The sequence below is a fragment of the Cryptomeria japonica genome, chromosome 5, assembly GCF_030272615.1.
Source record: "Cryptomeria japonica chromosome 5, Sugi_1.0, whole genome shotgun sequence".
Classification (NCBI taxonomy): Eukaryota; Viridiplantae; Streptophyta; class Pinopsida; order Cupressales; family Cupressaceae; genus Cryptomeria; species Cryptomeria japonica.
The window spans coordinates 328,636,710-328,659,349 of NC_081409.1; the positions used below are offsets into that span (position 1 = coordinate 328,636,710).

At 39.4% G+C, this 22,640-nt stretch overlaps 1 protein-coding gene across 2 annotated transcripts in view; it reads right to left on the reverse strand.

The window, feature by feature from the left end:
- LOC131062195 (DNA repair protein RAD51 homolog 3) overlaps window positions 1-22,640 on the reverse strand; it is a 205,242-nt gene that overhangs the window by 61,341 nt on the left and 121,261 nt on the right. For both annotated transcript variants that reach the window (XM_057995885.2, XM_057995886.2), the window contains exon 7: window positions 8,467-8,598. In XM_057995885.2, coding sequence (XP_057851868.2) covers window positions 8,467-8,598 — 132 coding nt within the window. The remainder of the gene's footprint in view (window positions 1-8,466; window positions 8,599-22,640) is intronic.

The window sequence follows — 22,640 nt, forward strand, 5'->3', positions numbered from 1 at the left end:
GGAGTTCAAACACACTTCTTTCTTTTAACTCGACACCCTTTACTCCAGGTTCGAATTTGGAATTTAAAGTGATTTCGGGGCTAGGAGAGTCCTTGGGATATTTCGCACTCTTCCACTTTTAAAAAAAACAATTTGCTCCAAGGTCCGAATTTGGAATTTAAAGTAATTTTAGGGCCCTAGAGCTATTTTCGCAACATTTTAAAAGAACTTCTGCATTGTTTTCGAACCAAGTAGGGAGCATCTGTTTTTTGAAATTTTCGCCCCTAGGGTCCGAAATCTGCACCTTAGACAATTTTGAAAACTTGCACGGAACGTCGAACCTCCTACTAGCCTTTTGCCAGGTTTCACAAATCTGGATTTAGGAGGTATTAGAATACTAAGGCACTTGGCCGGGCAATTCGATCTTTCATCAGCAGGCGAAAATCATCTCTCGCCCAAACTTTACAAAGGTCGGGTGACAAACCTTATGCAATCGGCCTCACAGCTCTGGCTTGGCGGGATCCGCCAATTCCTACCACCTTACGCCTATCTAAGGCGATTCTCAAAACTTCGAACAAAGCTCTTGGCGTTCACGCCCGAGAGCTAGACTAGTCAGGAGGACTCATCGGTTCATTACTTCAACGTCAATTAGTTTACAGATCGGTCACGAACTCGCTCGAAGAGACACGAGAAACTCTGCTCGGAACCTCAAGACAACGATCGAAAGCTCAAAACAGGAAAGGGGACCCTGTCGGCGACAGGGAGCGTGTGCAACGCACAACAAAACCTCAATTAGAACTCCTTCAATGTGACTGGAACTTGATCATCCAATATTGCAATCTTGTGATGCTTTCTCCTAAACTAATTTGAATTGAAAAAAAGATAAAAGGAGGAAGGGTTAGGAAGACTTATCTAATTCCTAAGGTTAATGACAACAATGGAGATGCTTTGATAGACAAAAAAAACCTCTACCCTAGGCCCAAGAGCGGATATACCATCCCTCTTGGCCTCATGTGGCCTTCCACCATCCATACGAGGGGGTGTACCTAGTGAGGTATCCTATAGCCGTTCTCCCTCATCATGCCATCCTATGATTGGGAATCCCTTGATTCCATCCCAACAATTGATCAATGTAGAGGTTGAAGGAGAAACTACAATAGGGTGCCCAAAGCGATCCTCTATCCGAGGCCCAAGAGTGGATATACCATCCCTCTTGGCCTCATGTGGCCTCCCACCATCCAATATGAGGTGGTATGCCTAGTGAGGAATCCTATAGTCATTCTCCCTTCTTGTATTCCCTTCCTCACCTTGCCATGATTGTTTGTTGCTATTTAGAAATCCATATTATAACTTATGTCTAATATATATGATGTTATCTGCCAAATATATTATCCTATATATGTAAAGAATTTTTGCATTATATTGTTGCATATATCAGGCATACATATTAAAATATATATTCAAGCATACTACAATTGAACAACAAAGCTAAAACCTGCCATAAATAATGTTTCTTGGTCTAATCTATTAAATGTTGGTGTATTAAGAATTGATCTGTTCCTTTAAATTTTGATGATTTCTTAATTGTTTTCCCTTAATGTAGATGTGATTCTCCTTGATGTTCGTTCCAATTACTTCCTTTGTTGCTGATTTAAATACCTATTCGTGTCTTGTTTGATGCCTGTTCTCCAATGGGAGACTCTCCTCTTATATCTCTTAAGGGACACGTAGGGGTATGACTCCTACCAAGAGTCTCTTGTTCTTAAAAGGAGATGTCCCTTCCAACTAACTACTCAGTTGGCCTTAAAGAAATTATTATTTGAATGTTCCTTAATCCCTTAGCCTAGTTGGCCACTGCTGATATTCATTTCTTTCTTTCTAGCCAGGCTGGCCTCAGAATAATCCACCAATAATTATTTATTTTCTTGGGCTGGGTTGGCCCTTCAATAACCATTATTATTAATATGTCTATTTCTAATATTAGTCAGCCTTAGTGGTTAATGCCCAAGTTTGGCTGTATTTAATATTAGTGGTTAATATTAGTCGGCCTTAGTTTACATATGGTTTGTATTTTGAAAATTTCAATTAAAACGAAATCCAAGGTCAAACCCTAGGTTAATCATGCATAGTTGAACTCAAAGTCATACTCTGAAAATTCCAACCTGGTAAATCTACGGGACTTGCAGCCAAGATTGAAAATTTAAAGCATTGCTCAAACAGGTCTTCAAATACCGAAAATCTCCCCACATTTTGATAGAACAATTCTAAAATGCAAAATGCACCAAACCCAGAAGTTTTAAACAAAGAGAGAGCATGCCAAACTGAGATTTCCCAGCCATGTAACAAATCTGGAAAATTGGAACAACAAATTACAACAATTTTTCAAAACTCACCATTATGCTGTTATGTTGTCACTTTGCTAATGATTTTAATACTAATGCCATTGTTGGGCACTATTGACCCCATTTGTGCTTTTAAGACTGCCTCATAATTCGTGTCCTAGTGTGCAAGGTAGATGCCTCCCAAAGTGGCTGAGTCCTCTAAGGCACCTGAAGCACCAGGAACGTCCCAAACATCTAAGACTGAGAACGCCTGCAAGTTGGAGAAAATGAAATATGAATATCAGGGAGTATTGCGGGACTCCAAAGTCCAAAGCCAATGAGAAATGTGGGCGATATGGACTTTGGGCATATTGATATCCAACAGTTCAAGGACACTGTATGTCGCGGACGCCCACTGGAGAGAAGAGAAAGTGGTGGAGAGTGGGATGGTTCAAGCTGCTGGATTCCTATAGGCCACCTAGAATTATGAGCTTATTGTAGAAAGTTCCAAACACTACAAGCCGGATGACAGAGTAGTGTTTGTGGACGACATGGTGATAGCAGAGACTTTTAGCATCCCTACCCATGAAGAGGCAATTGTGGTCCCAATGGAGGAAGCTCAAGGAACATACGATCAAAATCCCACTAAGTGCAAAAGCAAAATGAATGACAACAAGTTCAAAGAAAGGAGGCCCCATAGCTCCGGGATCCTCAAAAACGTATAAAAGAGTGAGTTCAACGAAGAATACGGGGACATGGTCACCCTTCTTAGCCGTGTCATGGGGCTGCCCCACTCCAATCTGTTTGAGGAGTAGATGCTTTATCACACAAAGGTTTTCATAGGGAAGATCAAGTTTGATTGGGCTCAAATTATCAGTGATAATATCCATGCACAGCTGATACAATTGGCAAAAAAGAGATACTTCACCATGTTTTCCTATGTGGTGTATATGTTTGCACGACATCCCAGGTTGTTGAAATTAATCCGCCTAGGTGACATTGGAAACGAGCCTAACTGGATAAAGGTATACGACTGCTACCCTCAACTGCACTTCTACAATATAAGCCAGAGGGAGAGAAACAATATAGCATATGCAATGGGTCAATATGATCGTGTCAATGATGCCTTCACCATGTGCATGGTCAAGACTATGCAAGAGGGACTGCAAAAAAGGCTGTCCAAATAGGCAATTGCGCTAATATAGAGATATGGGGCTTGGTTTATTCAGTTTCCTCAATTCTCTTATTTGAGAATCTCAGGCTTTGAGGGCCCTCCATACCGACAAGATAATGCTCCTAGAGGTCGCAAGACAAGCACATGCAGTTGAGAAAATCCTCAAGGACAAGAAAGTGTAAGAGTCTCCTTCCCAATGGTGATAGGGGGCAATGATGTGTATTTTAAAACCCCTGTGCAGGCTAAGCAGTCAATTAAGGAGTCTTCATACGTCTTACAAGAGCATCTCTACAGAAAAGGCTTTGATCCTACAAGATTGGGACGGAACGCCTACGACCGCCACTACAAGCACAAAATGGACATAGAAGATTATTGGGCAAGTCGTGCTGATGATTTTGAGATTCGTAGGAGGGAATACTCTAGGCTCAACTTGCACCAAATTAGAATTTATGAGTATGCCCGAGTCCCAGACCAAATAGTTGACTATGGAGACTACATGCAACATCGGGCATATGAGGCCGTAAAGGATCGCCCCCTGCCTTGATCAATAGGTCTCAAGATCCAGACACTAGTTTGGAAATTATAATGGAGGAACCTAGGAGATACGCTGATGCCTAGATAAATTAGCACATTGAGGAACTAACCCATAATGGGGTACGATTCACTTAAAATTTGATGGGAGACCTCGAGTCTCATTCATCAGAGGACGAAGAGGCATCAAGTGCAGCAAAAGGAGGAGAGGGTGAAAAGAAACAAAAGAAGGCTAAGGCCAGCAAAGGGTCAAGGGCATCAAAGAGGTCCAGGAAGAATAAAAGCCTGTCACTCGAAGCTCACGCTCAAAAGAAATTAACAATAAGGAGACCATTTTCTGCCACCTCACCAGAAGATCTTATCACAGCAAAAGATGTGACTGAGGTAGAGCGACAATCTACCCCTCCTGTGCAGCAAGCAGATTCAACTGTCATACAAACAACGGACCAAGAAGAGCCTAAAGTCAGAAGTGCAAGTCATTGATTTGGAGGGCCCCGAAAATCAAATTGAAGAAGGAGAAATTCATCCCAACAAAGAAGATGGTAAATGGGGTGATGAAGAGGTTGAAAAGAATGTGGGTAAAGATAAGGATGAGGATGACGAGGATGAAGATTTGTTGGCATTAGATTGTCATTGATGTCAACAATTGAGCAGATGCACTAGATAAAGATGTAGGATGGTGAATGTCCCAGATGAAGGGCAGATGGATAATAATGGGGTTGTCCCTGGTTGGCAGATGTGAGCAGGTTCATGTTACCCGTCATTTTTACTAAGTCGGAATATCCCTTTTGGTCTCAAAGTCTCTTTTCATTTTGGGTTGCATTTCATATGCTTTAGCTCCAAAAATGCTCGATCGACCGATCAACCTTATTTTAGGCATCAAGTCTCACTTATGTCTAAAGGGGCCCTACCCTTGCTTTATCGACTTATCGCCACCCGATGGAAGTGTAACGCATTAGTTCTCATTGTCATCAAGCTTTGTTCCATTCGATCCCCGATCTCCAATAGTGGACCCCACCCTTGCTTTATCAATTAATCGCTCTTTGATGGAAATGTAGCCACTAGTTTTTGTAGTCATTGAGTCTCATTCCATCTGATCCCCGATCTCCAATAGTGGACCCCACCCTTGCTTTATCGACCGATAGCACTTTTAGGATTTTTGGGCATGTGTGTTTTGTTGTTCTATGTTTCCTGAAGTGCCCGATAGCTTGACTCTTCGATGGAAGCAGTTCCATAGTCGGCAACACGTGTGGTAAGGTAGAAACAAGTGGACCCCACCTCGGTCATGCTGACGACTATTGAGTGGTATGGAAGATGGAGAAGCTATTGACATGGCAAGTACGAGACAAATCAAAAGAAGAGACTTTGCTAACAGAGAATAACTATGTGGATGCACATAACACACAGATTATTCAAGAGTATGATGATGTCGACAGAAAAGTTGCCCACGTGGACATTGACCAAGTGTGCCCGATGACAAAGGTGAAGTCGAAGACGTAGCTCACACAAAGCAAATCCAACTCCTCTGTCCAATAAGGAAATTAAAATTGCTGGTGAGGAATGGCGGTATGGACACACAGTAAGCGATGATTTGTAGTCCAATCAGGTTAGATTGCAGAGATGAAGAAGAGAGGTGATCATATTTAATAAAGACCAGTTGAGTGGCTCGAGAAGATCAACTGTCTTCTGTCGACAAGATATCAGAGAGATGAGTTGGTGAAGATTACCAAAGATAGTAATTTTATTCAGAAGATCACATCAGCCTGTACATAATGATGTGAATTTAATTCTGCTTCTGGCAAGAAGATTGGTTATTGTTGTCATGCTCAAGACAAAAATAATAATGTGCATGAAAAAGTGAGTGGATAAGTGTTGAAAGATAGAAGTGCGTGCGGTGAAGATAGAAAGCTGAGAGCAAACACTTGTGTGAGAAGAGAGCTAATGCGAAGAGCTGAGATGACCAAAGAATAGAGTACAGAGGTAGATGACACTGAGGGTTAGTCACATAGAGTGGGGCAGAGAAAAAGGACTGAACCAAGCAGAGATCAAAGAGTTGTATGCAAATATAAGAAGAGGACAGAAAGTAGAGGACAAAGATTGATAACAAAGACTAGAGAGCAAAGAACAGAGTTTGTGAGCAGAAAAGAATCAAGCCAATCTCAAGTGCAGAAAATAAATTGTGAGTTACAAAATTTCTTTTGTAACGAGGTACATATTTGTAATTGAATACTTACATATTGTAATCGTTTGAGTTGGTGCTCAAATAGGGGGTTGGTGCCCATAAATGTGTAATCAAATATTTTCATTGTGAGGTTGGATTAGAGCAGTAGACTATAGCAGCATTTCTCACCAAGGTTTTTCCCCACCGTGGGTTTTCCTCGTACACACTATGTTATGCGTATTTAATGTGGATGCGTGTTTAGCATTTCATTTTCATATTCTTGCTCTCTAACTTTAGTGCTTTCATAGTTTAATATCAAGTTTTAAAGCTCCACTGATTCACTCCCCCTCTCAGTGGTCCATTTGTGTTCCTACAAGATCTTCCTAGCAATGACGGACAACAGGAGGTTGAGATCCCCCAACAGTTGTTGAGTGAGGTCGGAGAAAACTCGACTGCAGAAAAAGAACAGGATGCAAGGGGGAGCCAACTTGTGTCCCTATCTGATCAGCCTAAGCCAAAAACTGAATCAGCTACAGCATCAGGAGAGCAGGGCATGGAGGTGGTTGTCACTTCAGGACAATCTATCCCTCCCACATGGTTGTAGGCCCGGGCTAAGAAGAAAGCAGCAATACGACCGCCTATAAGCCTCGAAGACTTATTCTCCCGAATAGGACAGCCTTTGATTAAAGAGAAGAATAAACCGAGGACTTATTCCAAGGTGACCAAGGACGCTCAAAGGAACCGAACAATACACACTGCTGCCCCACCCAAAGGCAAGTCAGCCGAGGAAGTCACACTGGCTGATTATAATGTTGTGTCAATCCCGATGGGAAAGGAAACTAAAGGTGAGCAATACACAGAGTAGTTTATACCTATGAGAACAATTTAGAGAGTCTGTGGATACAATGTTGAGCCAACCGGAGAAAATGACTGCAGAAAGGGAGATGCATAAGGCTCGCGCAAAGCAGGCTGAAAATTATATAGACCATTTGCTAAAGCCGCTACAACATGCAAATGAAGCCTTTGTCCCTCTTGTAGCATTAGCACAAAAAACGATTGCAAGATTTGAGAGTGTGCAAGACATAGCCAAGGCAACCAGAGAGTGGATAGAGGATGTAACAAAAATGGGGAACCAAATATTGGAGGATGTGGTATACTGCAAGCGGGATGCCAAGTGAACATACCAAAGGGTCAAAGCCCTTAGGTTCAAAATTAAGGAGATGCAGAAATCAGTTGATATGCCACTCCTAATTATGAAGGCGCTATTCTCGACCCATTCTAGGATCCTTATAGCACAATAGATCTTTGAGCCTCATGATTTCAGCACCTTTGAAAGCTGGTACTGAATCTTGGTATTAAAGAGTGACATTTTGGACTTCCTTAGTGACGGATGGGAGGAATGCAAGAAAGCCATGCTTTCCTGGAGAAGTTGATTGGTGAATGGAGACCAAATATGGCATGTGATGAAATAAAATTACGTTGGAAATGCCAAATGAAAAATGATGGAGCCCCATATACTAAAGATGATATAACATGCGCTAGCAAGTTCCATGCGGCTATACGGGACTATCAGACCAACAAAATTGTCTGGTTTCAACAGGTAAGAGAGGTAGATGATGGTTGTGTGGACACTAGTTTCTGGATGAATAACCCTCCCTTGCCCCCTCTTTCGGAGTTAAGGGTTGTCTACATAAAGTTCCAAGAGTATGTTCGGACAGAGCAAGCTGCATGCTGAGATATCTGGAAAAAGTATCTAGATGGTGAAAATGAGTTTTTATTGTAAAAGGGGAAAATATCTACTTTGGGATGACAAAAAGTGCAGTCCCCAAAGTTAGTTATTCCTCTTAACTACCAAAGTATATTTTCAATTTTTGAGCTCTATTTTGTGTACCTTTTTGGGACATCTTTATTGCTGGTGGTTGTTAAATTAGTTGGGAGGGCAAGTTCCATATTTACTAGGCATGGGTGCACATGTTGGATGGATGAATCTGGGCCACTTCACAATCCAACTTCCACAAACATACCTATATCCCCATTTTGAGCAAAAAAATTAAAATATGATTGATAATTTAACATATTTGACCAGCAAATAATACTTGAAAGGGGCAAAGTTGAGGAACTGCAAGCAGTAGAATGATACTTTGTAGAATCAGAATATCAATAGCCAGTACTTCCGACTGCTTCCTATTTTTTTACTATATATAACAGTCTTTCAAGAACAATTTGGATTATATAACAACCTATTAGCTTCTAAAAATAGAGAAATAGACTTATTCATTTACCCAGAAAAATATACTTACAGCATTATCATATTTGACAGCTAGTTTCATTAGCTTCTGTGCCATTCCACCAAGAAGACGAGTCCTGAGGGCCAAATCTTCAAATTCTTGCCGGAAATGAAAGGTTACACTGTCGACTATTATGATCTTGACCTGAAAAATATAAACAGGATATCACACATAATAGAAATGTTTTAAAACCTAAGATCTGTCTGAACTCTGAAGTACAGCTTAGTATAGTGCCATTCAAACAAAACAAACCATATGAATTTCCATGTCTGGACAGAGAATGTTAATTCTTGATGTTGTCAGAAAAAGCTCTATTGATGACCAAAAATTTCTACTTCAAGGCAATAGCCTAGGAAATAAAAGTAGCATTACTCATTATCTTTGCCTCAACAGACAAAGTTAACCATCCAAAATTTGTCTATGGATCATATGAGATTGTTTAACAGCCTATAACAAGTCCCTGTAAGTGGACCCCCTGGTTTATTTAATTTCTGTATAAATCACATGTAAAAACATTTCTTTATTAATTCATAAAGGAAATGAGAGAATTAAGAACATACTGAAAAGATTGGACTGTTTCTCAGGATACCCTTTTACCATTATATGCTTTATGATTAATGGTAAACTAGGCTGCCACTTTTCTCAATCTACCCTTTCTCATGATCAGAGATTTGACCACACTTATGTTCCCAAATCAGTTAACACTGCAAAATTTACCTTTCAAGTCGCAGGTTTTTCAGAAGCACCAAATGCGATGGTACAAAATAAACAATGGTGTATTCCCCAAGTACAGAGGTAAAACATGCTTTGCATAAACATAGCAATACCATGTCGCAAACAAGATTGATCAATAAATACTGTAGTGACTAGAAGTGTAACCAATAGTTTGGGCATCACAAGGCAGAAGGTGGGTCAATGCTATTGGACTTGATAATGCTGAACAAGACCTGCTACATATCTCATAATCTATTTTCACATCTCTTGAGTTGATTTCATAGTCATTAGAAGACCATAGAGGATCCCATGGCACTATAAGGCCTACATGATTTGACAATATTGATTGAAATGTAACTGTTCTAACATCTGTGGGATATCTCAAGGTGTTTTCAGTTTATTTCAAAAATGGTTTGAGGCCATTCCTCAATACATTGTATGGCAGATCACATGATGGTTTCAATTTTCAACTACACATCAGTTTTTTGCTAATGATCCATCATAATTAATCCTATTGTAAGCAACTACTCAACCCATCAGTAGACACATGCATTGTAGTAGTGGCCCTATGCTTTTAATCTTTTATCGTTAAGTCCTATTCAAGTTGTTGCACCCAAACAAAATTTCCGTACTGTGTCAAGTTCAAAGCTAGCATCTATTGTTTTCCTCAGTATTAGTTGTGATCACATTTTATCAAGTCTGTTGGAAGATTTAGTTTACATTTTTGTAATGAAGTCACCTTAGTGATTTAGTGTTAGAATTAAAATGTTCAGTTAGCTGGGAGTTAGTTTCCCATAGCATAGTTTGAGGAGGTTATACAGGAATATGGAATTAAATGCTTCACAAGCATTTGTATGATACACTATATATCCTAAAGAATTAATAATATTATTTACATATTTTTCTATTAACTTTGAAAGCAATATATAGAATTCAGCTTTTTGTAATTTCACCCTGCAAATTTCAACATGTTCACAACATATGAAACGATGCTCTTGAAGTTATCCATCATAGAAACACCTTTGGAAAGGAGGAATCCAAGTCAAAAATGGCTAAGCATGGTGGTCAAGCGCACACTTGAAGTAGAAAAAAGCATCAGAAATGGGGAAAGTCCAAATTTTAAATATCCATTGTCAAATGTGCATCTAGAGTCTGACGCACATATAATGAAGGACTTAAATCATTTCAAGGGGAAGGGAGACTCAAGTAAATGCCATTCGAAGGTGCACACCTTAAAAGCAGAAATTGAAACAAACAATCTACTGTATTGAGGCACACATCTAGTGTCATGAGATGGACCTAACTACCTTAGTACAAAGGATACATTGAGAGACTAACACACTTATATAAGGAAAATCAATCCATTCAAAGAGAAGAGCATATTTTGAGATTTATTTTTTAGTACGAGGAGCTCGTGCTTAGCTTTTGTTCTTTAACATTCACTATTTATAGCTTGTAGTTAGCTATTTTTAGATCTTCTGTCTATAAATCTCTTGCCATGCAAAAGATGTATGTCCTGAGTGGGAGATTGTAATAATTTGTATCATCAATCTAATTGGCAATTCCATGAGGTTAGATTTACAATTAATGGATAGGACTTTATAACTTTACATGCAACCGACTCAATAGCTAGAGTGATATGGTAGCGTTGCAACCAAGTCAATAGCTAGAGTTGAAGTACTGGTTATCATTTTATCTTTTTTCATGCAATAGCTTTGTAAACATCATAAATAAATGTTATTTTGCACTTAGATTTCTAATAGTGATTTTCAAGCCTACATATTGCTGAAATTGTTGTTAACTGAGTTCTCTAAGTTTTAGTGTTCAATTGTTTTGTGATAAGTTCAATTTCATACTCACTAGAGCCTTTGTTTTACAATTATTATCAAAACAAGTCTTGCAACTTTGTCTGTAATGCTTCCATGCTTAATGTTTGTGTTTCCAATTCAATCTTGTTTCACTTATAGTTTTTGATCTTTATGTCTAATTGAGAATCATAAACATCCTTTAGGATGTGTTAAATTATTTTTTGGAATAGATAGATTTATATAGAAAATCATTTGCCTTGAGTTAAAAAGTGTCTCAACCTTTTGTTCTAGATGAGTCCACAAAGACACCAGTTAAATTTTATTCAACATGAACATGAACCGCCTTAGAAAATCATTGTAAAGATTGTGATACCAAGTACGTACTGTTCATATTAGTTTAGTTTTTATTTTATAGGGAGTTTCCCTTCTAATTCAAAGTTGTTCTATTTTGTGTTGATGTTCAGCAGAGTTATGGGATGTCCGCAAGCCTTCATGTTTGAACCTTGAATGTTTTACTTCGTGGGCAAAGTGATGGAAGGTGATGGAATAATAGATTGGGAAAAGATGATCAGCCACAACTTGGACCAGCAACTAAAGAATTTAAAGCAATCCCAATCTTTTTATATGAGCTCATGTATTATTTATCTGCTGACAAGAATGGGCAAGTTCAATGGCTTGCCAAGAAAAGTACCCATGGGATGTGGACCAAGGCAACTAAAAGTCCATAAGTGCTATCCACAGTTGCACTTGTATGAAATTCCTTCTTTCAAGATGGTAAACAACACCTTCACAATGTACATCACTAGATTATTGCAAGGAGGACTTCATACAAGGTTGTCGCAAGAGGCTAGAAAGTTAGTAAAGAAGTACGGAGCCTGGTATATCCAATTCCTAAAATTCACTTAGATACGGGTCCAAGGATTCTCCAACCAGCCATATAAGCTGCCAAGATATCCAACAGACAAGATGTGACTGCTGGAGGTTACCAGGCAGTTGACCGCCTATGATAAAATTCAAAAGAAAAGGAAGTTGTCACTTGAATTCCGAATTGTTATAGGAGATTATGAGGAGATGTGTCCAACATTGGTGGCAGCAGAAAGGTCAATTGATGAATTATTGTTCAATCACTTAGCACCTCATATTGCAGGGACATTCTTTGATGCATACAACAAAATCAGGATGGTTGCTGGAGTAAGACAAAAACACAAGATTCGACTAGAAGATTACTGTGCCAACAACAGAGATGACTATGAAGTCAGGATGAGGATGTTTTCCAGATTGCCTCCCAATCTGATAAGAATTTGTGAAGTTATACACATGTCAAACCACGTTGAAGAAGATGAAAATATGGTCCAGATCAGAATATGAAAAGGAGAAGGACAAGCCTATTCAAGCCCCTAATTGGTCAGAGTCAGAAAATGATAATTTAAATATCCTAAGTAGGCCAATCCTGAAATTCATCATGTATTGGGTTCAACGGCACATTGCAAAGTTAAAGGCGAAGAATGCTCACCTGACTTTCCAGTTGGCAAGAGACTTGGACTCTCATAGCAAGGCAATGAAAGGGTCTTCAGGAGCCCAAGCCAAGGAAGAGGAAATTCCATAGGAAAGATCTAAGCATAGGAAAGAGAAAAGCATTCCTACGAATTCACAAGCAAAGAAGAGAAAGGAAATTCAGCAAGAAGAGCCATAGCAAAAGAGGCCAAGGATAGAGGAAGCATAGTCGCCTGCTAGCTTTTCCAACGTGCACGAAGTCAAAATGTTCCCGGAAGGAATTTCACGAAACCATCCATAGAAGTATGATATTGACACCGCATAGGCACATGATATTCTTACATAGGCCTATTTCAGCAGAAGAGTCAAAGGTAAGAACTTCCTCCAATCCCAAAACAACGGGATCAGAATTGTTTTGTGGAAACATATCTTGGCGAATTAGAAACTTTTGAGGAAGTTTCACAGGAACAGGCACAATTGGAAGTTTAGGATCAGCCAGCAACCACTCTAGATTGGCTGAAGGAAAGAATGAGGAAGGAGCTAGAAGAAGAAAAGATAGATCCTACACAAGAATTGGAAGAACTTCTAAACAAAATAGATAGGCTAGTGGAGAAGAAGGCAGCTAGGAAATTTTCCAAGATTACAAGGAATGAGTCAGGAGCCAGGTCATTACACTTAGTTGTGCCCAAAATTAACGAAGACAATAATGAGATTACACTTGATGAATATGAGATCATAGAGGTCGACTTAGGACATGCCTCCAAGGCCGAGGTGGTGAATGATTTTGATGAATCTTCCTTAGCACTAAAGGAGCAAATGAAAAGAATGGAAGAGAAGAATAAGAAGTTAAAGAGAGAGAACAAAGCCTTGTGCAAATATCTAGGGCGCTTGCAACATCCACTCAGAGAAGAAGATCCATCCTTTGTTCCTCCCTCTTCTCTTCCCAAGGAATCTATTGATGGCATTGAAGAAATAAGGAGAAGGGCTTAGTCCTCTAAGGAGTGGATAGAAGATGTCTTCACTTCAGCTGGCAAACTCATTGAAGACTCGACTTACTCCCACTAGAGAATTTTGGCTACCCTAAATAGGCTTGAGACTGTGGATAGCTCATGGGAGGATGCACATATCTATCAAGACTTAACAATTCTATGCCAGAGGGCACTAATGGGAATTCCCAAGCAGACTTTGATTGATGGGAAGGTTGTCCAGGAAAATGAAATATATAATTTCCCTCAATGGTTTTATGCAATCTGTATTGGGAAGGAGTTATTTGAAAGATTCAATAAGGAGTCAGCATCATTAAAGGAATCAGTCAGAAAGGTTCAGGAAGAAATCTTCAATGCAATTGAAGCATTGTTTGCAAGAAGGTTGATTGAGGAAGAGCTAACAGTTGACTATCTGAAGGATAGGTTGCACGAATTCTTCTTCGTGGAATCCTTCTCAAAGGAACATTTGGAAAATGTTTCCTTATTCTCCAGCACAATGTGCAAGACTCAAGAAGCATCATCAAGATGGGAGAAGTTTTTCTCCAAGTGTAAAGAGGACATTTCATTATTAAAATTTTAACTGGAGATTGTACCAACTGTCTCCATAGGAGAGCTAGAGGCCATCATAGCCATGTTCATTTCATTCGCCATAAATGAATGGTCATCAAATTTTGGATGAGAATCTATTGATTACATTAAGGCGTGATAGCGCATTTATTGTTGATGGACGTTTTGACTAGGTGGTGGCTGATTTATTGCATGGCAACTGCCATATTCAAGGAGATAGTGGCTCATTAATGCATGTTGGGCGATTTTGAATGTAATGGGGCATTCAATGCATCATGGACGCCTTTTTGGGAGCATGGAGAAAAGAATAGGTAGTGGGCGCAATTCCTCATTAATGATTGTTCGCACTACTTAGTGTCATATTTGGAAATCTTTGGTCAAACCCTAATTAGGGTTTTGCATGTTAAAACTTAGCCATTGATTGGATTTTAATTTGGGTCGTCCATTTTCCTCTTGGAGGCCTATAAAAGGGGGTCACCCCTTCATTTGTAACAGAGGGAGAGTTGTATGAGATTGTTGCGATATGTTTCTGAAGTAATAATAGTGATACATTGGATTTTGGTGTTCACTTGTGTTGTTTCAAAACTTGCATGGTTTCATCTTCCTCACTTACAATATATTTGCTTTGAGTACTTAGATGAATGAAATAGATTGCATTGTCTTATGGTGAGATCACTTGCTCATACCTTTTGCTGATAGATGATTTCTATCCGCAGTTCAAGGTTGGACTGAGCAATTATATGTGCGTATTCAACTTAGATTGTTGGATGAACATTGTTCTTTGATGGTGTTCATCAATGGTTTAAAATCCTACAAGCATAAACACCCTCTTTATGTAGTTATCTGATAGTGGCAAAGTAAAGTGTGGTCGATCTCACCTGAGCTTTGTTGACTGTTAAATTCTTAGATTTAGATTAGAATTTCTCAACCCCTTCCTATTTACTTTCTGCATTATCTTGTTGAAAAGTCCTAAACAAGAGAGCCATTCATTGACAAATCATTTGCAAAGTCTCCTTGAAGTTTTAGAATTTGTTTAAGTCTTCTTCGATGGGCGTTAGTCCCCTTGGATTAACAGTAACATCAACCAAACGAGTCTATATCCATCGTAAAGTCGCTAGTACACAATTGGAACCTTGGAATCAATGTATGATCTTCCTGCAATCTTAGCATACGTAAGATTTTGATCAAGAGAGGATAGAGTGACCATTGGGAACTTTATTCTATGTTGGTGTGGTCACAAAATGCCCGTCAACAGAGCATGACTAATTTTGACTTAAGTTCGTTGAAGACGTTTTCTTGGTCATCTACCCATGTTAATGGTTGTCCCTTGTTAGCAAATCCAATGGGTAAGAAATCTGGGCAAAGTTATTGATGAACCTTTTGTAGTAGCCAACATGCCCAAGGAAGGATTTTACCCCTATGGCATTCTCATGTGCCTCCATCTATACAATTACCTTCACCTTGTCTAGATTGGTCTTAAATCCTACCTTGCAAACCTTGTGGCCAAGTAACTTGCCTGAGGTACCACGAACCTGCACTTCTTTGGGTTCAATGCCAACTATGTTCTCTTGCACCTCTCCATGCATTCTTTCAGTTCTTTAAAGTGAATGACTTAGAAACTATACATTGACCAATCATCCAGGAAGGCTTTGAAATACCCCACAGACATCTTATCAAAGATATGTACAATGATCTGCTGGAATGTTGTCGAGGCGTTGCATAAGTTGAACAACATCTAGTTGTAAGCATATACTTTGTCTTCCACTATAAAGGTAGTCTTCAATTTATCCTCTTTAGCGATACTTAATTGAACATATCCAGAGAATTCGCCCATAAATGAGTACATCTCATGGCTAGCAACCTCTTCCATGATGGTGTCAATGAATGGGATCGAGAATGGGTCCTTGATAAATATTGCATTCAAGCACTTGAAGTCCACACATATTCTGATTTGATTGGCCTCCTTCAAGAAAATCACAATCGATGAGACCCATTCACTTGTTTCCACCTTGAATATTACGCTTGCCTCCAACATTGTAATATCCCTTGGTAAATTTGACCTTGTTGTGATGATTTGAGCTCCAAGGAATATTGTCAAACACTTGTCTTGCAAAGTCTGTACTTATTGTTCTTTGTTTCAGTTTATATAACCTGCGTGTTATGCAGTCTGGACAGCTAGTATAACTTACGTGTTATGCAGTTTTTACTTGGCATATGACTAATGAAAAACTTCAGACTTCTTTAAGAGTATTAACTTGTAATATTCCTTGCTAATATAGGTGTGAAAAAGATGGAATCCAACTCAAGGAATAATGTCAAACACTTCAAATACAAACACTCAGTTTGCTGGTCTAAGTTTTAGTCTCATATAATATTGTTTGTGTGACTACACAGCATCAAAATTGACTGCAAATGATCCCTGCAATGTCTAGGCTTGAAGTATAATGCATGAATAGCTTCTATTTAACCCCTCCAATGCATATACATGACTTCCAAAGGTGAAATGTGCAATTACAGCCAGCACACATAAAGACAAACATTTGGCATGCGAACTACAAACATAATGAATATAGATAGAAGATCATATAGAGAGCTGCAACATCCATCTCCTTAATTATTTGCAATCATCAATTACAATGAACAAGTAGTTACTTGGACTCTTATCATTCAATAATATTTCAGATTAATTGCATCTACTACAGCAACATATATATAAGATCAATGCATTACAAATCCATTAAGAACCTGGCTGAATGATACAATCTACTACAATAAACCTCTGTGCCCAGCGTTGAATTAACACAGCCCCATAATTATTCTGCACTTTACAAAAATATCTGCTCAAAAACCTTGTTCGATCTTTCTCCAATTTGCACGAATTTGACTGCTGGTTACAGCCAACTCAAAAGCAACCCTCAGAAGATATTTCACCACCTCGGGTAGCTGTCACAATGAAGTAGCAACACACTCCAATGCCAAAAAGCTCTAACAACTTGCAGAAACCCTTGGTCTCTCAAAATCCCAATGCTCTCCAATATCAAGTTGAAAGAAATAATAATCACATAATGAATTCGATTTCATTTGCAAAGCCTTATATCTCCTCATGAGGTTCAATTTCCTCCAAAAGCATTTAAAATAACATTTAAAAGGTTATTACATTAAAACTTAGGAAATCATTTTAATTTCTCAATAATATTGGAACCCATAATTAATTGTAATAATGGCCCCCTTTCGATGATGATTCGACCCTCAACTTAAGTGAAATTATAAAGTGAAATTATAACTTTATAATAAGCCATTTAATGATTTAATATTAATTTGGCCACTAAAATATTAGTAAATCCCAAAATACTTAACATTTTGTTATGCCGTCTCAAACAGGAGACCATCCTGCTTTTCCCCATGTGACCAGTCACCATATGCTCTTTCTAAAAATAGAAAGGTCCCCTCTCAATCAACTTTTGGCTTACTATAAATAGTCAGTGTGGCAAATCTATAGCAAATGAGGTCCAAATGATGCCAAACGAAGACCAAACCGAAGAATACAGAACACTGGAGATGATACAAACCTCTGGAAACCCTCTAACCATCCTCATTAGCCTATGAGGGTCCGAAATGATAGGCTAATCATCCAAAAATCTATGTCTGCTAAAAAGGGGACATTACAAAGATTTTCTCTCTCTTCTTGCAACTTGGCCCCATAATTTTTGTTCATCTTGTACAACCTCTTCCTCATCAGTTGCTCTACAAGTACGAGGGAAATTTTGTGTACACATAATTTTGGTGGTATGCCTTTCAAGACTTTGTGCGTCCAAGCAAAGGCATCCTTGTACTCCATGAAGTTATTAAATGCGGCTGCCTTTAGTATCGGGTTCCAGTCATCACCAACAAGAATGTCTTTGGATTATCCTCGTCACCCACGTTTACTTTCTTCATCCTTGGCTTTTCATATTTTATCTCCTTGTCTTGTTCAAAATTGTGACCCAATGTATCATCAACTTTTGCAACCCACACTTTATATTCCCCATACTCGGGTGGGAATTTCTCACTTGATGCTTTATTCTCTTCTTTGTCCATCTTTATGATCTACCGCATGTTACACTCAAGGTGGAATACTTCATAGTCCTTCATCTACTAATGGAATAGGCCATTGAGAGAGCTTGTCTCGTCCTTGAAACAATTCTCAAGATTGAGCACTGCATCATTTAGTTCTATTCTTCTTTCAATTATCTTTGATTCTCCCCCTTCTAAAACTGAATTGAAGGATGCCAACTCTTCATTGATTGCTTGGTTCTTGAGATCGATTACAAACTTCCTTTTGTTGCTCTCAATGGACAATGTGTTCCTCTTCTTGTTATGATTTGCTTTGGCTGCCACTAGCTATCTTATGTCGAGCAATGCATCGTGTGCCTCTTTTGCTACGAATTGACAACAAAGTTCAATATAAATCGTTGTGTGCCAATCGTCACCTTTTGTGCCATTATCGTACCCGAAGGCTTGATGTCGTGTTGATCAACACCTACCAAGTGAAATGTCAGTGGCCACAAAGTCATCTTTCCAAGACACTTCCACATCTCCTCTAGTAGTACGTTCACTCTTGATCCTCCATCCACAATTTTCCTTCCCATGATCTCCATCTTTGCAATGGCTAGTTGCTTCTCAATGTTTACTATCTGCAACATGGGATCGACAACTTGCTTGTCACTTGCCACCATTGTACTATTTCTTGGGTTTTGGTGCTATTGTCGTTTGTCACCAACTATATTGGTAATTGCCACTCTTAGTTGTGGCATTGTCTGCAAGAGATCTACCACCTTGATGGGAATTGTTGTCTACAACACTTGTTCTATGGTTTTTTTGGACTCTAACCGTACAAAGGTGTTGGTTGTTTCATTAGATGTTCTCCTCTCCTTGGCCATTGCTTCCTCAATTTCAGTCTTGGTTGCTCGGAGTCATTCCTTCACCATGCGAGGGTTTGGGTACATTGCTTTCTAGGTCTATGTGCTGGTAATTGCAAGGATCTTCTTGCCTTTTACTTCCAATGTGTTAATACCCTTTTTGTTTCAAGCAATCAATGTCCTCACGGTAGCTCGACCTATACCACTTACACAATAGGCCTTCCTTGTTCTAATTGCTCTATCACTCCCTAGCAAAGTGACCCCATTCATTGCACTTTTGGCATTGGATCAGGGGTCGGTCTCCCCTTGGAATCATATTGGATACGACTTCTTAGCCCACTATTATTATTATTGTACCAGTTATTATTCCCTCTTTAATTTCACTACCAGCCTAGAGATGCATTGTTGTTGGTGTTTTGTGGTTTCAAATGTGTGGTAGTAGGGGTTGACTGTTCCCTTGAGCAAAGAGCACTTGTGTGCTCCTTGTTTTCAGATTGTAAGGGCATTCCTTGATATAATGTCCCATTACTTGACAAAAGTCACAGAACAACTTCTTGGGATAGTTTACTTTTGTGTGGCCTTCTACCTTCGGTCGGTGCACCACAATTCTTGCCTTAGTGTTTTGCTCCCAACCTTTAGTTCATCATGCGTAGCACATCCCATCTCAAGGCTTGCACTGTTTTTGACTCGCTGTCACTATTGTTGTCCTCTGTGCTCTTGTTGTCACTTACACTTTTCTTCTTGCATGAGGATGTTTTATTCTCACTCTCAATGTCCATCGCCTGATTGTAAGCATCAACGTACGAGGATGGAGGTACAACTTTCATTTTCTTTCTCAACGAGGAGATCAATCCCTCGAAGAACCAACGCTTCTTCAGTTCGTGAACTGGTTGATTCTCCAATTTTACCAACAATTCCTTGAGTTTACGATTGTAAGCTTGTACATTTTAATGCTTCCCTAGTTTGGTGTTGTAAATTTCGACGACAATCGCATTGTCGTCCAATAGTAATTTAAACTCACCCTCAAACGTCTTCTTCAACACATCCCAAGAAACTGTGGCTTCATCTTCAAGTTTTGAGAACCAATCAATGGCTATTCCCCATAGTGTTGCCAGGATTGCTCTCAACCAATAATCCTTGACCAAATGACCGCCTACTATCCAAATAGTCTCACACATCCTACAATGCCTTACTAGATCCTCTGATCCATTTCCTATAAAATTGAGGAGTTTCTTCCTATCGACATTTGGACATGCCAGGGGAGTCACCATTCTTCACAGTCAATACGTACCTTGTGCCCAAGATGTGGTTGGACTATTTTACGACTTTTACTCGCCATAAAAACTCGCCGAGTTCTTGGGAAAAACTCACCAAGTTCTTGGGAAAAACTCGCCGAGTTTTTGGCGAGTTTTTATAGAAAACTAGGTTGCATTGAAAAAAGAGGCCCAAACATGTCAAAAAAATATCTTTTTTTTTCAAGTTAGTCTCATTCTCTTCATCAGAATATATACATGAAATATAACGATCTTTCTTATACTTTAAGTTATATTTCATGTACATATTCGCAAGATGTTTGAGAGTGGTTTCAAATCTCTAGGAGTTATAATGCAAATTCTAGGTTTTAGAAGATCTTTTAAATTTTCAGACTTAGTCAATTTCAGTAATTAGTATGCTCCTATCAACATTCTCTCGCTTTCTCGATCTCACTCACTTTATCTGCCCTGAATTTTAGACCTATCACTCTTCCTCTATCCCCCTCTCTACCACTCTCCATCTCACTCTCTCCTATCTCCCCCAAGATCTAGACCTATCTCTCTACCCCTCTCTTTCTCACCCTTAGACCCCCGCGAGGGGTGCTACCCTCAACCTAATTTTATTTTGCAAATGCTTGGTGACAAAGTTGGGATGGAAATACCCCAAATCTCAAAAAATTTACCCTTAGAATCTTACGTTAACCTTGTAGTTCATCCAGTTGTGAGCGCAATTGGAGCTTGTTTGAGGCCATCCACACGAAGAAGAGGAGCAAGTTAACTCAAAAATGCCTCAATGACCTTGTCTTTGTGCAATATAATCTTCGGTTGTGCATAAGGAAGGTAGAGGAAGCACCAGCTAGTCCAATTGATTTGGATAATATAGATCCTTACAGTGATTGGACAACGCAGGAGCAACCTCCATTGTTTACAGAGGATGACATTCAATGATTTGGAGAGGCAGGCTACGAAGGAGGAGAGTGGATTTGGTTTCACATTGGATGACATTGAGGAGGATGAGGAGGATGAGAAGTCATTGCCAGTGCCAGGTGCAGCTAGAGGCAGAGCTACATCTAGGATGGAGGATGAACCACAGCTTGAGCCAATGATACCGAGCGAGGAGGCACAATCACGCCCACAACAGACTTCTAGGACTAGACACTCTAGTTCTACCTCCCCCCTAGTTTTTACTAGAGTTGGGAAGAGGAAGATGTAATTGTATTGATTTATTTACTTTTAGTTCTACAAAAACTATTTACTATTTTGCTTCCAGCCATCAACATTCTTCATGAGGATGTGATTTTGTACCCACTTTGCATTTAAATGTATCTAGACTCAGCTTGTTTCTTTTGTGTTCTCATTTATTGACTCATGGGATGCATCTTCTCATTGAATTTTGCAATAAAAATGCATTTCTAATTAAATTTAAGCAATTTTTTCAGTTCTCGAGTTTCTTGCCGAGTATTGGCTGAGTTTTTCCCAAGTTTTTTTTTCGAGGCTTGGCGAGTTTTTGGTTTTGGCGAGTAGTTCAACTATGGTTCCCCCCATTCTTAATTCTTCTGATATGGATAGGTTCTCAATGCGACAGTATCTAGGCAACCTTGTTCTCAAGGTTCCCTCCTTCGTCCTCTTCATCTCATACAAACTATACAAATTGGTTACTCTCCAGGAACTCAGTCCCAAAGTTTTCTTCTTCATCCAATACTGACTGTACGGACAGGTTGCTTGTTTGGTTGGCAAGGTCTTCATTTGCTTCATTGAGGAGTGGTAAGTGTCTGGCAATCTCCTCCCACTCACTCCTCGTACAATGTGTGCCTTCCTCGCCAAATGGTTTTTGTCTCTCTCAACAATGACTCCTGTTGACATTTCTACTTTTACTTCTCAGTGGACTTTTTGATTCCTTAATGACTCTCCACAACCGTCATCGTCGTTCACTTTTCTCTCTCAGCCAAAGATATCTTCTCATTGATCCCTCTCCCTCTTCTCAATCACTTGCAGTATGTGTTTAGTCTTTGTTTGGCTGCAAGGGCATTAGTTGTCAGAGGTACAATGTCTACTTGTGTTACGTTCTTCTTCCTCCCTCTGGTTCCTTTTGTCGCATCTGTTGCCTATGGTTTTCTTGATACCTTTCTTCCCTAAGGTCTCGAAGGGCAATAAAATTGTGTGCCAACAACCACGGTAGTCTTTGGAGAAGATAGTCAACTTCGTCGTTCACTATCAGGTTATCTCGGATGGTGCTCTCAAAGACCTCTCACTGGAGAGCCTCCCTTCAAACATACGAGTTGACACATACTTCCCACAAGTACACCAAGTCTTGCATCAATTTGTCTTCTATCATGTACTCTTCTTCAGTTCCACTTACTTTTGGTTCTTCTACAGATCAGCCCATTACATCACCATATTGTCTGTCCGTGAAATATATTTTACAGATACATATTGGCAATGGTGCCAAATGTTTAGTGCCTAACT